This window comes from Phlebotomus papatasi, chromosome 2 (genome assembly GCF_024763615.1).
Source record: "Phlebotomus papatasi isolate M1 chromosome 2, Ppap_2.1, whole genome shotgun sequence".
NCBI classification, from domain to species: Eukaryota; Metazoa; Arthropoda; class Insecta; order Diptera; family Psychodidae; genus Phlebotomus; species Phlebotomus papatasi.
This window is the reverse complement of record NC_077223.1, coordinates 20,824,251-20,841,025: the sequence shown is the minus strand read 5'-3', so window position 1 is coordinate 20,841,025 and position 16,775 is coordinate 20,824,251. Positions and strand designations below refer to the sequence as shown.

At 35.1% G+C, this 16,775-nt stretch overlaps 1 protein-coding gene across 1 annotated transcript in view; it reads right to left on the bottom strand.

Moving 5' to 3' along the window:
- The window catches only part of LOC129803081 (fat-like cadherin-related tumor suppressor homolog), a 336,090-nt gene that overhangs the window by 96,657 nt on the left and 222,658 nt on the right, over window positions 1–16,775 (bottom strand). Inside the window, exons 8-9 of the mRNA XM_055849423.1 lie at window positions 15,231–15,969; window positions 8,031–8,705 (exon numbers count right to left, since the gene is read on the bottom strand). Of these exons, the coding sequence (XP_055705398.1) occupies window positions 8,031–8,705; window positions 15,231–15,969 (1,414 nt within the window). The remainder of the gene's footprint in view (window positions 1–8,030; window positions 8,706–15,230; window positions 15,970–16,775) is intronic.

The following is a 16,775-nucleotide window of genomic DNA, read 5'->3' as shown; positions in this document are numbered from 1 at the left end:
GAAATATTTGAGATAGAATGTTCATATTTTGGGATTAGTTTCCTACAGGTTAATAGATGATTTTTTTGAAAAGAAATAATTTTTATCTATTATTGGTGCGCGGGGAGCCACCCTCAAACACGTGTCTTAACGGTCACTGAATTTAAATCCTATTCATTAAATCATTACAAATTCTATTGATTTAAATAGAGTAACTATCCAAGAAAACACATTGGCAACCAGAATTCAAATCAGGAAAGAGGATGAAGGTCAATTTTAACAAATTCGACGGGATGTCGCATTTTCCGTCCGCCATTTTTAGCAAAATTTTTGCATGACTTTACGTGAAGCGAGAAAAGAACAACAAAATGTATTCCCATCTCTGTCGGGCTATTTTTTCCAAGTAATTGAAGGACTAAAGTAACTAAAAATCCATTCCCAACAGAAACTCGAATATAAATTGCCTTGTAAAAAATCATCTAAAATCACTCAATTTGCGTATGATGTATAATACCATGGTAAGGAATGGGTTAATAACCTGGGGCGCCCCTTGCGGTCAATTTGTGAACTTATCTATACCGTTAATTTGTGGGATTTTTCGAGACCTTTTGATTGATTATTCATTGATTAAATTCTGTTGATAAATCTCTGAGATATAAGGTTTAAAGTTTTGATTTTGAGCTATCATGTTTCAATGTCCTCCTACAAATGTTATGCATTGTAAAGACATATGTTTTTATGTCCATTTCGAGATTATGCAGTCATTTAAAATATTTTATGTTACAATTTATTCTTTCCCTTAAAAAAGACAATATAAATGCTCACATTTCATATGAGAGATTATTGTTCTTCTACGAAAATAGTTTTTTTTTTTTGCTCTAGAACTTTTCCCCTATGATTTCGAACTTTGGTCCCGGAACAAGAGTTGTTACCTATACCATGGTCTATTCAATGATATACAGTAGACTCTCGCTAATTCGGCTCTTTTAAGATCGGGCAACTTTTTAATTCGGGCAGCAGTTAAATTTGAAAAAAAGTTTATCGACATTTCGACAAGTTTTCGAATGAAGATAATATTCTCAAATTTGGCATGTTTCGCCTTAGTTATGATGTGATTTTGCATTATAAAGGGGGTTTCATGAAATTTACCATAAATATGACTATGCAAACTTAATATTAGTATGCGAAAGAACAAAAAATCGTTGCATTTCAAACAATTTGATTTTGATGCCCGAATTTCTCTCTAATTCGTATGACATTTCGATCCCAAATGCCCGAAATTGAGAGAGTCTACTGTAGGTCTCATTGATGGTCGCATCCTATAGTAAAAATTCCTTTGTTTTGATATTTCCTGGCATCAGCTCATTTCGATGGTGGTCGATGAAATTTCGAACAATGAATTTAAATAGAGAATTTTAACGGATTATGTGATATGGAACTGTCAAGAAAAGAGCAATTGACCGGGCAATTGCTTTTTGCTCAAGGTACTTATATTTAGCCAATTTCACTAAAATATCATTTTCTTTTTAAAGAATATTGTCTCACTCAGAGAACGGAAAAAACATCAAATTGATGCAAAAATTGGTTTGGTGCCGCAATTTTTGAATATTTTTTCCACGTGTGAGCTATGAAGGCGTAAAAAGGCAATGACCATGTAGAAAAGCCTAGTCTGTTCGATGTGATTATATACATATACAGGAGTAAATCAGATTTGTCAAATCTGATATTTGATACCGAGCTTTTTAAGTTCGAATGGCTGTGTTCAGTAATAACCTTTCCAAGAGGCAAAGCCAGTCCAAAGCCTAGCCAAACCTATTCGAAAATCTACTGGAAGCCTAAAGTACAAGTTCACACACTCGCCGCTTTAGCGCTGATTGTTCTGCAATTTAGAATTTTGGGATTCTTTACAGTTTAATCGTCAACAATTTCAACAACAGTGTGTAAACGTTTGATACAAGGTTTGCTTCTTCATTATAAGAATGATGTCTGGCAATCATGAAGTTTTTTTTAGATTTCCACTATTTTAGATATCCACTTTTATGTTCCAAAATTTGAAAGATTTATGGCTCCGTTTATTAATAATCTTTCGAAAAGACAAAGCCAGTCCAAAGCCAAGCCAAACTTATTCGAAAATCTACCGGAAGCCTAAAGTGCAAGTTCACATACTCGTCGATTTAGCGTTGATTGTTCTGCTATTTCGAATTCCGGTATTCTTGACACCTAAATCGTCAACTTCTTATTCTCTTCTTTAAAGTTTTTGTAGGGGCCGGACGTCTCTTGACATCTACACATCCCAAAATCGTCAACAATGTTAACAATGTGTAAATGTTTGCTGTAAAAAGTAATTTTTTGTGGAATTTCAGGATGACAGAACGTTTGAATTGGAATTTTTTAAGATAAATGTCCACTTCATGAAATTTAAACGTTCGAAGGCAAGTTCTCTCTGATATACCTTCGAATCGGTACAGAAAAAAACCTCAACCGGAGAGAGCTCTTAAATCGGGAAGGTTATTTATTACTGAACGATCGAAATACGTCACAAATCAGAGGTCTGCTAAAATATTTTTTGGCGCCCAGGGAGAGTGTTGATTTTGCAAATCCTAAATTCGCTACTGCTTCAGTCAAACAAAAAGAGCATGTGTTGGCATCCCCTCCTTACATTTCTGCAGCAGCATTAATCCTCACCAGCAATTGGACGGAAAGAATAAATATATATGGGGATTTATTCCGTGATAAGGCAAAATTACTTAATGAGCAGAGAATTAAGACAAAAACTCTCAACACTAATTTATGGGATGAATAATTTTTATTGCTTCCCCCCACCCTTGCCACTCATTCGCACCTCATTTACGGGGGGAAAAAAAGTAAATGGAAAAGTCAGAGAAGCGGAAGGAAAAAAACACTAATGCTTCAGGTATCTCTGAATATGATTCACTTGTCGAAATGAAAAGAAATGAGAGATTTTTCTTTGATATATGTAAGAAAAAAAAAAAAAAAACAAAGAAATACCATGGAGATTCACAAAGAGAAAACTCGCAAGAGGATATGTTCTATTTTAAGAATATATACAAAAGAACATAACTTTTGAATGATTAATCAAATTTTTAAAGGATTTTTTTTACTTATAATAGTTACATTCGCCTTCTTTCGTAAGATACAAATGCATTATAACTTACTTCCTCTTAAACATATACCGGGAATGTTTTTCCTTTTATAAATATTCTACATCAAAATTCTGCTTCATAATAAAATTAAAATCTTCGTTTTCAACTTAAAAAAAACTTGGTTGAGTTTTGAATAATTTGTAGTAACTTTGGCAAAAAGCGTCATTCAAACATTTAAGAAGTTAGAGAACTTTGAAATAAAAGGACTTTTATGCTTAATTTAATAGTGGTATCAGTTGGGAAACTTTCAAGGGTTAGCATTGCGAAAAATTTCTCATCAAACTTTCCTCTCGATTACTTCACAGATACAATATTCCCAATCACAAGACGCAATTAATCGCAATCGCTGGGTTCCTGACTTTGGTAATTAATTATTTTTCAGGCTTTAGAAATTTATTGGCTACCTTAATAACAAAATACCTGTTTAAACTTGGTAAAGAATTCAAAGTTCTTGTAAAAGTAATTAAGAGGATGTTAATTTTTATTGCTCGTACTCCACAGTGAGAGCGTAATATAGAATCCTTTTTTTGATACTTACAAATTATGTGAGACACATTTTACACTGTTACAAAACAGCCGATTTTCGCGATTTTTTCAGTTTAACCGGTCTGGAATCTAGATCGGTTAGTGGTAGTGAATCAAAGTTTTTGATAACGCGTCTAAGGGCCTTGACTTGACAGATATGAGGATTAGCCGAGAGACAGCATAGCGTAAATATATTAGAAATAATGGTTAAACTACATTTCCATCATTTTCCACTAAGTCGTCTCTCGGCTTAAGCCGTAAGTGTGTCTAGGGCATAAGTATTTGAATTGAATTGGATTAAGTGCGGATTCAAATCAAATGTCTTCGAATTTCGAATAAATTCTAATAGCTAAAGAAATAGAAATATCAAAAATTGATGTTTTATTCAAAAATCAATTCTTTGACTTTAAAATTGCGTTCGCAAAATTCTTGGGTGATTTACGAACCGGTTTGAACAGGTTTAAGGTGGTTTCCTTAATTACAAGATCAAATGAATCGATTTTTCTATTATAGATCCAAAAAAATCATCAGCAACATATCAGAACAACAGCAACAATTCGAAGGATTTTCGAAGATACAGAGATGGAAGTCAAAGAAAGCCGGTAGGATTTGTAAGCGCTCGGACAAACTTCGAAAATTTTTAAGTTCGTTTTTCGACATCTCTTTATTAAGATTTTGTTGAATTAGGCAGAATGATAACAAAAGGGACAGATAATCCTAACCGGCTTATGTAGGTGAGATTCTTAACGTGAGCTAACTCGGAGTGCATGCAAATTCGATTTAGAGCTGAAATTGTGAGTCGCCATTCAGTTATCTTGAATCAAATTCGTGAAATTGTACAAATTTTGCATTTAAACCAAAATATCAAGGATTTGGATGAACTGACAGAAAAGTGTTATATGGGTGAAATGTAGACCAGAATGTTCTCTATAATTTTCCCATAGAACATGATCTCATCGATTACTCAGAAGCCAAGATAATCGAGGTTTTTTGTTTCTTAACTCGTTTTTTCATCTAGAGTGCCCCAAGTAGTCATTTGTTGAACTTCAACCATATCAAAGAATTGTTGTATTTTGTGGGACTTTCCATTTAAAACCCTATTTTAAGTGTCTTGGTGGAGTAGAGGCAGTCAAATTGGCATCTGAGTGATTTCAAAGCGTTATTATGGGAAAAATCAATTTTTTCACACTTAAACGGCAAAATCGGAGTGATAGCGTAGTCTGAGCGGAAAATGATGTATGGACGAAATGTAGAGACAAATGTCCTCTACAATTATGTCGAAGTAATCATCAAAATCGGTTCAGCGACAGTCGAGATAATTGAGGTTATGTGATATTGAAATTGGTTTTTCGACTGTGGCGCCCCTGGTGTTGGTCCTACGAAGTTCAAATATTCTAGAAAGTTGTAGCATTTGGTGAGATCTTTCGTTTAAGCCCTCACTCATCAAAATCGGTCACATAGAACCGGAGATATGATTTTTTGAATTTCGTGAACTTTGACCACTCATATCTCCGGTTCTATTGAAACCACAGCGCACATACGCACCATTTTGGAAACGTCCTAGACTGGACTACAACATACTAAAATTTCATTAACTTGCACAATGCCGTTTTTGAGAAAAATGATTTTGAATTTCGATGAATTTTGACGCTATCGCAGCGCCACCTGTGGTGACTTTTTGAACTTCCATCTGAAAGTGCTCATCGAGACGAAACCAAAAAGGTAAAATTTAGGTCGCTATGTTAATTAGAACCGGAGATAGAGGCCGGTCAATGTTCGAACTTTGACCCCTTATAGCTCGGGTCAGGGGTTATGGATCGACTTAAGGTTTTTTTTGTTTGATAGGTATAATCAACGGCTACAACATACTAAAATTTCAGCCCGATGCACAATGGAATTTTTGAGTTATTTAACTTATAAGATTTAAAAATTTTCTTTTTAATAATAGCGCCCCTAGCGGTGGTTTTATGAACTTGCGATGTTAGAAGGGGAAGTGGCATTTCACGAGAGCTTTCCAAAAAGTCCTCACTTTTTAAATTCTGACAATTATAACCGGAGTTATGGCCATTTTAAGAAATTTTTTTTGGACCCTTATAGCTCGGGTCAGGGGGGTCGGGGGACCTTAAGTTTGGTATTGATGGAAAGCCCTAAGGTCCAGCTATAACATACTAAAATTTGAGCCCGCTCGATGCCATAGGGGCTGAGCTATTGAGAAAACAAAAAAAGGGGGGTCTTCAAAATGGCGGAAGGAGGGGTGGGGGGTGGGGGGTCTATGCACCAAGTTGCAATTTTCACCCGATATATAACCTTTGCCGAAAACCGCAAGTCGATATCTTTTTTAGTTTAGGAGCTATTAAGCTCCAAAGAGCGGCCGGCCGGCCGGGAACGTAAAATAGCCACATATATATTCGTGATCAGGAAGTGCTGAAACACATTTTGGCCAAGTTTGAGGTCGATCGGACGACATGAAATTTTGTTAGGATTATAGTAGGTGAGATTGTTAAGAATCTCACCTAAGAACTTATTGACTGGTTGAAATGTTTAAAGCCTTATCCCTTTCGTCCAGTAATAACCTATCCGATTTGAGGGCTCGCTCCGGTTCAGGAGGTTGAGATTTTTTCTGTACCGATTCGAAGATAAATCAGAAAGAACTTACCTAAAAACTAGTTGAAAGTTCGAACGTTTAAACCGACGAGTTACACAAAAGTGAGCAAGTTCATTTAAAGGACATTTATCTCAATAAAATTGCAATTCAAACGTTCTGCCATTCTGAAATTCCACAAAACTACATAAAAATTCACCTATTGCTGCAAACGTTTACAACACGCTGTTGTTAACGTTGTAACATGCGGCGAGTATGTGAACTTGCACTTTAGGCTTCCGGTAGATTTTCGAATAAGTTTGGCTTGGCTTTGGACTGGCTTTGCCTCTTCGAAAGATTATTAATGAACGGAGCCATAAATCTTTCAAATTTTGAAACATAAAAGTGGATATCTAAAATAGTGGGGAACTAAAAATAAACTTTATGATTGCCAGACATCATTCTTATAATGAAGAAGCAGACTGAACGAGACCCGAGTCATAACTGCAGACAAATTGGCCATGAGATGCTCATAACGTGGACAACCATGAGACTAAGAAAAGAACCTCTATGTAAAGCCTTCAAAAATCCAAAAACAACAAGATCCTACCGATACCCGAAGAAAAATTACGAAGAAAAATAGAGTGCAGGAGTAGCTTTACTTAACCAACAAACGGTATTTGCCGAACTTCGTCTTCTTTATTGAGAAAATTCTTACAACATTTAATAAATCGTCAACGAACAAAACGATCAGTAAGAACAGTAAACATTCGAATTCGTTTCGAATTTTTGAAGATCTACTTGTAGATGGTAATAATGCCGGAACTCTTTCCGTACAGAAGTAGATCTTGAAAAATTCAAAAATCTATTTGAAGATCCAAAAAAGAGACTTTCTTACTTCTTGATAATTGCGCAAGGTAGCTGAAGGTAGATCCTGTTCGAATTTCGAAGTCCTCAAGTGTCAAAATGTGACGATCTTCACTGTTGTGAGGAAAAAAACAGAACAACGACGTTTACTGTTCTTGTCCCAGTATTTAATCAGTCCATAATCACTGAGTAACTCTTTTGCGAGCTTTTTAGTGTGATATTTGATAAATTTTCCCCAACTTGTTCGAAAATTTATTATGAAAATTCGAAATTGAATTTGAATTCTTCGAACTTCAACGATTTGTTGTGCAAATAGAGTTCCATTTACCTTTTATCCAAGACACTATTGGAGAATCAAAATCTACTTCTGTTTGGGCTTAATCTATAAATCGGTGAAAAATGGTTCAGTGAAAAAAAAACTGCATAAACTCAAACCTAAAAACACTGTTTTCCGAATTTTGTCATGAATTGAACCGCAAAAGAACTATTAATAAATCAATAAAGGAAAACTATTTTTGAGATTTTAGGTTACAGTACACCATCTAATTCGAGCACTCCACAAAGTTGAAAATGATTTGCCACCCGTTTTTTTTTTTCTTTAGGAAAATTGCTGCGAAAATTCTACTTAGTTTTAATTCACCTCCAACCCTTTGCTGTGATGAAATTGATTTCTCCAGAAATTCCTTAACCTATCCTCTCTTCTATGTCAAGTACCTTTGCATGGATGAATGGAATTCGTGAGAACGTTCCACACGATTGCTTCAAACTGAAGATTTTCGTTAGACTACCCAATTAATTTCTCTGTTCATCCTTCCCGGAAATCTATCACAAGATGATGGTAAGGCGGTTGGGGGCGGGGGGGGGGGGGGAGAAATGGGGAGAAAGAGAAAGAGAGATTGAAGAGTGCTACTCACTTTGACATGGAATGTGTAGGTGGGAATCTTTTCGTGATCCAGTACCATGACCGTTTTGATGGCTCCCGTGGTGGAGTCAATGTGAAAGAATCGCCTGGGGAGAGCCTCGACAATGTCATAGTGGAGAAAGGCATTGACACCAGAATCTGCATCGAGTGCCCGAATAACAAGTGGCTCACTATTTTCCACTACCACTGATGCATTGGCTGTGGCATTTGCCAGGGTCACGAGGACCAGAGAACCAATTGGTGCTGCCTCAGAAATGGCCCCCATGTACATGTACCTCTCGAAGTTGGGTGCATTGTCATTGCGATCGAGAACATGGACAATTAATGAACATCTCGTTGCCACTGAGGCCATATTTGTAGCCTCAATGGTCAAATTGTAGAATTTCTGCTGTTCATAATCCACATTTGCATTTGTTGTCACAACACCAGTCGATGGATTCACAAAGAATGTGTCATTCACATTTCCCTCCACAATCTCATACACCACCGATGACGTACTTCTGGCATCCAATTGAGCCACAAATGTACCAATCGGCTGATTCTCATAGATTTCAGCCGCAGAATCCAGCCGTGAGAATTTAGGCGGAGCATTGTCTGCCATATGAACCATTATATGAACAGGAATCTGCGTAGACAACGACGGTTGTCCTCCATCGCTGGCTTTCACCTAAACACCAAAGAAATCGCATTTGTTCACTTTATCAACAAAAAAAAAAACCAATTCAATTTCAATTCATTTATAATGGTGCAATCCGTTCAATCCAACATTTATCATGTATAAACTGTTGAATTAAAATACACCACAAATCTCTGAAATATCTGCATTTTGCATTAATTTGCAGCCAAAACCATTGAAAATTCAATACAATTCAGATTAATTAATCATTCCAGCCTCTATCATCCTTTTCTCCAAATATACTGCACCATTGAAGAAAAGTCTGTTTGGGAAATTGTGGAAAATTGGGATATTTATCTCTGTGCAAGTTATTATGTAAAGTTTATTTAGTGTTTTAGTGATAAAGGATAAAACATATCTGTAATTTTGCATTACAGCCTGGCACAGTACAAATTAACAAGGAAATCCTGGGAGAGATATGAATCTGTATTAATAAAACCACTTTGACAAGTGGAACATTAATAGGCAAAAAAAACTGAAAATCATCGGGAGTGATTTAATAAAAAAACAATGGAAAATGCAGGGGCCCATCAAGCTTAATAAAAAGTGAAGCTATTTTTTACTTTTCCTTGTAAAAATTTTGCATCTATTGCACCGCGACTTAAACAAATTTGCTCGCAGTTCTTGTATAATTTTGGCGAGCATTATGGAATATGTATTTTTAGATAACTTTTAATAAATGATTTCGAAATATATCAGACTGGTAAGTCAATTCTCTTTAGGAAGAAACTTGCCAATAGTCTTCAGTGCCTCTATGCAAAAACGTATGGAAAAATGAAATGTCGAGAGACCCCTGGAAAAATGCCTGAATTTGTTGAATTTTAGGGATAATGAAATTTGGCCGATGCGTTTTTTTACCCCAAAATTCAATTCACAATCGAATTTGGATGCATTTCGAGTTGCAAGAAGTCCTAGGTCGCCTGCAAAGAATCACAGCTACCATAAGCTAATCTGGACTTATCACTGGTCATTTCCCATTCTAAATAGTTTGAGTACAGAATGCCAACAAAAGGAAAGGAAAGTTCATTGAAATCCGTTAATAAATATTAGAGAGCGAATGCAATCCAAAAATTATTCAAATCACTCATCTGCAATGTTTCGGTATACTTAATACAATTAGAAGCATTAGAAGCCTGATAATAGTATAATGGTATAATGGCATTATATAGATGCTGTTTTAATAATATTTGGATCGCATTTCGAACCCCTAAGTTATTCTGCCAATTTCGATATAAGGGTTGGGGTACAGACGAGTTGAAGAGGTACGACTTATCGTTGCGTTCGAAAGCCTCAAATTCAGACAAAACCCACGAAAATGTCATCAAAATCAACAAACTCTGAAAATATAGCCCAGTTAGGTCCCGGTCAAAATCCCGAACACCAAAATTCCGTAAGCCGAAATTCGGTAAGCCATAATCCCGAATGGGTTGAAATCTTCAATAGCCAAAATATCGAAAGAGTCGAAATTCTGAAAGCCAAATTCCCGAATGGGCCAAAATCCCGAAACACAAAATCTTGAATTCTTAAAAGTGCCATAGGTACTCCGACGATTACATCTGCGCTTGCTGGAGGCAAAGGGGAATTTTCTGTGTCTTGGGAAATTATTCTACACTATCTTCCATATAATTTAATCCCTTTCAGGATTTTTAACATTCGGGATTTTTGACTTTAAAAATTTGGGTTTTCGGGATTTTGGCCTTCAGGATTTTGACCTTCGGGATTTTGGCTTATGGGATTTTGACTTTTCGGGATTTTGGCTTTGGGATTTTGGCTTTTAGGGATTTTGACACATTTGGGATTTTGGCTTTCCTGGATTTTGGCTTTTCGGGATTTTGGCTTTCGGGATTTCGGCTTTTCAGGATTTTGGCCTTTCGGGAATTTGGCGTTCGGGATTTTAGCTTTTCGGGATTTTAGCGTTCGGGATTTTGGATTTTCGTGATTTTGGCTTTTTAGGATTTTGGCTTTCGGGATTTTGGCTTTCGGAATTTTGGCTTTCGGAATTTTGGCTTTTCGGGATTTTGACACATTTGGGATTTCGGCTTTTGGGATTTTGGTTTTTCGGGATTTTGGCTTTTCGGGATTTTTGCGTTCGGGATTTAGGCTTTTGGGATTTTGGCCTTCAGGATTTTGACTTTCGGGATTTTGGCTTTCGGGATTTTGGCTTTTCGGAATTTTAGCGTTAGGGATTTTGACTTTCGGGATTTTGGCTTTCGGAATTTTGGCTTTCGGGATTTCGGCTTTTGGGATTTTGGTTTTCGGGATTTTGGCGTTCGGGATTTTGGCTTTTCGGAATTTTAGCGTTAGGGATTTTGGCTTTTCGGAATTTTAGCGTTCGGGATTTTGGCTTTCGGGATTTTCGCTTTCAGGATTTTGACCGGCACCGAGCCCAGTCATGTTATTTTCATTCACAGCTTGAATCCAGGGTAGAACAAGGAAAACATAAGAATTGTCTACAAATTGTTTTGAAATATTGGATGATTGCATACATTCGTGGGCCACTTTCACAAGCGCTATTAAAGTGTATCCTATAACTTAACCCCGTCATTTTTTCTTAACTCTTTTGCATGTACTTGAAAGAATATAATATTTTATATCCCTATAATGCTAAGTATCCTTCAAATAAGTCGATATGTCCTTTGGAGGACTTTTCCAAAATGCGGGAAAAACGGGCCTTTTGCAGCATTTAATGTTAGGCGAATCTTGGCAAAGGGCCAAGTGATAGACTTCCACGGAAAAGCATTTTAAGTGTTTATTTAGATCATGTTCTTCCTCTTATAGAATGATTAAAATGTGTATTGAAAAATTTCGAAATAGGGATTTATCCTTCGGAAGGTCAACTCCATTTTAAGCGGCCTTTAACATTGATGACGATATTGAAGACGAAAATATAAAGAAATTCTGAATAAAATGAATATATATCACAGTTAATCGAAATTAGTCAATTTAAATATTTTATGGTTCATTTAAACATTAAATTTTGCAATTTTCGTGTTCACTAATTCCCTAATTATTAGATAAAGAAGTTATTTCTTTTTTTAGTAGCGGACTCCGTGCTAATTTGCTATAGACGTTCAAAAAACAAAATAAAATTATTTACTGCAGTTTTGATGGTTGAATTGAGCAATAAAATTGCATAGCACTGTTTGTTTTGTTCTTCCCACATAATTCCTCTAAATATTGCCTGTTAAATTGTCCGATAGTAAAACAACACCGATTAAAAAAAGTACTGGAAATTATCTAGAATAATTTTCTCCTATGAATATTCTACAAATTTTAACGCAGTTGTAAAGCTGTTTCAGACAAATCTCAATTATTAAAGAAAAAAAACAAAATTTTCTATTGCCCGAGATACGTAAGAGGGAAAATGGGACCATTTGAAAGTGGGACACCTTTGAAATTGGGATTTTTCACCTATTTTTAAATAAAATTGAGCCTTATCGTGATATAATTTAGGTGCACAAATAGACTGAGCAGCTAAATTACATTATGATATGGCTCAGTTTCACTTAAACATAAGAGAAAAATCCCAATTTCAAATGTGCCCCACATTCAAAAGTGTCCCATTTCCCCTTACTGTAAAGTAAAATTAACCATTGTCAATAATTTTATTTCATTTCTTGATCTTGAAGATCAAGATGAAAACATTGGCCTCAATTCTGAGACCAAGATCAAGAAAATTTCAAGATTTTGATATTCTGAAATCAAAAAATCAAGATCAAGATGTCAAATCTGTCAAATGTCTTGGAATCTTGAAATCCAAGACACAAACCGTGTGAATATCAAGATTTGCAATTCTGGAACCAATATTTCAGGATTTCAAGACGTCAAATTTCTTCTTTTCTTGAAATAATTCCAAGAACCTCTCGGAGGTGTTTGGAATTCTCAAGATAGTAACAATTTGAAGAGTTTCATACGGAAATTACTCTTAATGATAAATATTTCTATAAGAGATGGTACAAAAAGAGAATTACTTTGAAAAATACTGTATTTGACCTTCTAATTGTAATTTAATCGAAATGGTACGTATTTCGAGATGTACATATCAAAGTGCACTACTACCCTGAGGATAGGGGGAAGTGGGGCTACTTTGAGCAGTGGGGCTACATTATTATACGATTTTTTTTTGTATATTTCTAAAGAAAACTGCGCTTTAACTTGATTTAGTTTGGGTACACTAAACAATTGTGGATTCAAATAAAATATTTGTAAAAACCAGCTTCATTTAGAAATAGGCGAAAAATCGTATAATAATGTAGCCCTATAGCTCAAAATAGCCCCACGTCTCCCTACCTGCAAAATAATCACATCTTGCATAAGCATTTTTTGGTTTATCACAGACCACAAGTTTGGTTTGCACTTCCTGAAGGGGAATTCTGTAACGCTCTGGAAATGCCATATGATAAATTGGGTTCGAATCTTAGGAGAGCTTTCTCGAAAATGCGATTCTGTAGTCGTGACATTGCCATTTCAGTTCACGTGGCAATGTCAGAAGTCACATATTTGAAATTTCTGGCAATTCAAATGACAATGAATTTTGTTAAACAAATAAACCAACACATACGTATTTTCATAAAATCATCAAGTAAAGGGATATTTTTTAAATTCAATGAATTGCATTTTCGAACTCATAATATGACAATAAAGCTCGAATGGCATTGCCAAGTTTCGAACTCACGCGTGACAATGCCACAAAAATTACAGAATTCCCCTACTGTACTCCCGTTTATGGCCTTTCATTTGTTCAATTTATATGACGAAATTTCAACAAATTCAACAGAGGAAATGAAGGTATTTGTCAGAAGTGACGTTTCGTTAAGTGTGGAAAATCCTGAAGTCTTGGTTCTTAGCTCGGACATTTTAAGTTCCATAAATACTTAGCATGAAAATACGAAATCTTGATCTTGGAAATGTTTGACAGCTTGAAATTTTGATCTTGATTTTGGTCTCAGAATTGAGGCCATTTGTTAGATTTGGGGTGCATAATAATAATATGGGTATAATTATGGTTATTCGCAGGTGTCTCGGCTAAAAAGTTTTTCAATTATGCTGCTTAATAAGCTCTGTTTAATAGAAAATGTTTTATAACTTGTTAAAATATGCATCAGCTCAGCGTTTTATCGATATTTAATGTGATTCAGCCTTTAACCGTAATATTAGAGAAATGACAGGGATTTGCAATGTTATAGTTCACAAGTGTTTTAAAGTCACAATGCAATGTTCGTTAATATGGAACACAATGGTTCATTGATTCACAAATTTATATACTGCTAATGCAAATGGAATGTGATCCTAAAAGCGTTTATATACTTTTAAGCAATAAGGAAACATTTATCCGGAAATTCCAATTTAAACTTTTGCAGCAACATCGAAAATATCATAATTAAATGTCAAGTGTATTGTTTTATTCATTATGATATTAATTTTAAATCTGTATCAAGCTGAAACTCGACTAATATTTTGTACTCAATCAAATAGCATAAAATTATTGTCAATTAACAAATTTTAAATCCAAAAACTTTAATCATACTAAATTAGTAGGAAATAAACTTAAAACCAAAATGGCAGTAAAATGTTATTTCCGTCGTCAATTACAGACGCAATTTGATCAGTAAAAAATAATCAATTTTGATTAGTAGAAAAATGGATTTTGGTAAATAATTTTATTTTATCAAATTTGCTCAATATTATTAAATTTCTGTTAATAAAACAGGAAAATTTAAATATTAAAAAAAGTCATTATTTAATTAAAATTTAAAAATGCTAGACTTAATGATTTAAAAAATATTTTTATGACTTCTGCACACTTTTTAAATCAGAATAATTTCATAAAATTAAAAAAAGTCACTCCCTTTTCTATAGCAAATGTTGTTGTTTACGACTATGTTCGATTTTTCGGAACACGTTTTCTTCATTTTAAAATCACAACAAATTTAATTTGTTGGTTGTATGCACAGAAACCAGCTAATTTATTAATTTGTCGTTTATGAAATCATTCTAGTTGGTTTACTTATCAAAGAAAAAATAGCACTTTTCAGTGTGATACCTGTCCGCGTCTATTTTTCAAATAAAAAACCTATCGCAATTTAATGGATCGAAGATTTTCCTTCTTAAGGTTTCCAAAAAAGGGACGTGAATTTGGATTTCATGAAATTTTACTGATCTAAAAGATGTGCTGGGGACATAAAGTTTTCTTTATCTCAGAATTGGAGGGCATTTTTACCAAAATTTATACCATTGTGCTGCAATTTACGCTTTTCCGAATATTAAAAAGGAATATGTCTTGGATAAAGCCAATATGGTGTGCTGTCCAAGATAAAATTAAGAAAGAAAAATTAAGTTCCCGAAAGTTATGAAATGTTTAATTTCTGCAATTGTTTATGAATTTTCATGTTTTGTAAATTATTTTTTGCGCTATTGTCACCAAAAATATTTTGTTTAACTATTCATTCAAATGAATAAATTCATATGAAACATTTTTGATTTATATTTAGAAAAAAATAGAGAAAATTAACTCACCTGAAGCATATACTCGGAGACTGAAGTCATGTCCAGTTCTTTAGCCACAGCAATAACTCCCATTTGTCCATCAACACTAAACACACTTCCAATATTACCACTCACTATTGAATACGTGATCTTAGCATTATCCCCAAGATCTCGATCCGTAGCATACAACTGAACCACCATTGACCCAATACTCGCGGTTTCGAATACTTTCCCTTGAACAATTCTCGTGGTGAATTCCGGCGCATGATCATTGTAATCAATCACTGTTATCACAACACGCGCATAGTTCTTTTTGGCCGGAGTACCACGATCACGCACAATTACCACTAAAACATGCTCCTTCAGCATCTCCCTGTCTAACTTCTGCACTAGAAAAACTCCCCCTGTTACTGCATCCACGCGGAACATCTTGAGCGAGGAAGGATCCTGGGCAGCATGGAGACTGTAGAAGAGCTTCTTGTCAGCATCGGCATCAGTGGCCTGAAGCTGAAGGATTTCTGTCCCATCCTCAACGCTTTCAGACACATTGACCCGATAGATGCTTTGGGAGAACTCTGGACGGTGATCATTGATGTCCAGGACAGTGACGTAGAGGAATGCGTGACTTACGTGCACGCCATCCGTCACCGAAATCGTGAGATTGTACTCACGCTGAATCTCCCAATCGAGCTTCTTCACTAGCAGAACGTTCCCATTGTCGCGTCCGATGAAAAACTCATTCCGATCATCTCCGGAAACGATATCGTACCTGAAATCAACAGTTTCCTCACTTACCAAATCCACAAATTTCATAGTTAGAATTTGTGCTTAATTTTGAAATTTACAACAAAGGAGAATGAGCAAAATAGAATAGAATAGAACCGAGACTTTAAGAATTCTTTTAAGGGGTTACATGGGTGTCTCAGGTCAAAAAATCATTTTTTTTATTTTATAGTATAACATTTGAAAAATATTTTCTGAAAATTTCAAGTCAATCGGAGTAAAACTCTTGGAGGTAGAGCAGTTTTAGTTATGCATTCCGCCCGCGCGCGCATATTGTTGTGAAACTTTAAACGAGTTTTTCTCAAAACACCGTTTTACAATGCGGTAGTCAAGACAAGATTACTCAGAGTCTACTGAACCGATTTTTCTGAAATTTTGCATACTTGTTTTGAGAAGTATTATCTACTGTTCAAACAAAGAAATTGCACTTCCTTTAATCAGAACCATTTTTACAATATAAAATGTGTTGAAAAATAGGGTAAAAATTGATACTTTTTTCTACAAAAACTTTTGCCAAAAATCCAAATTTTGTTTTTTTTTTTTTTCAAAAATCCTTCGTTCACCCAGGGGTCCAACCAATCCTCTAACAGAGTATATTTGGTTTTTTGATTTCAGATGAATCTACTGGGAGAAATCCTGCCCACCGTAAGGTCTGCTTTTTTTTGAGGAATGTTACCGAAAATCAGCTACCAACGGCCGAATTTTCAAAATTTTTCAAAAAATTTTTGTTTTTTAAATTTTGTTCTAAAGTTGACTGTTTCATATCCCAAAAGTTGGAATTCCTAAAATATT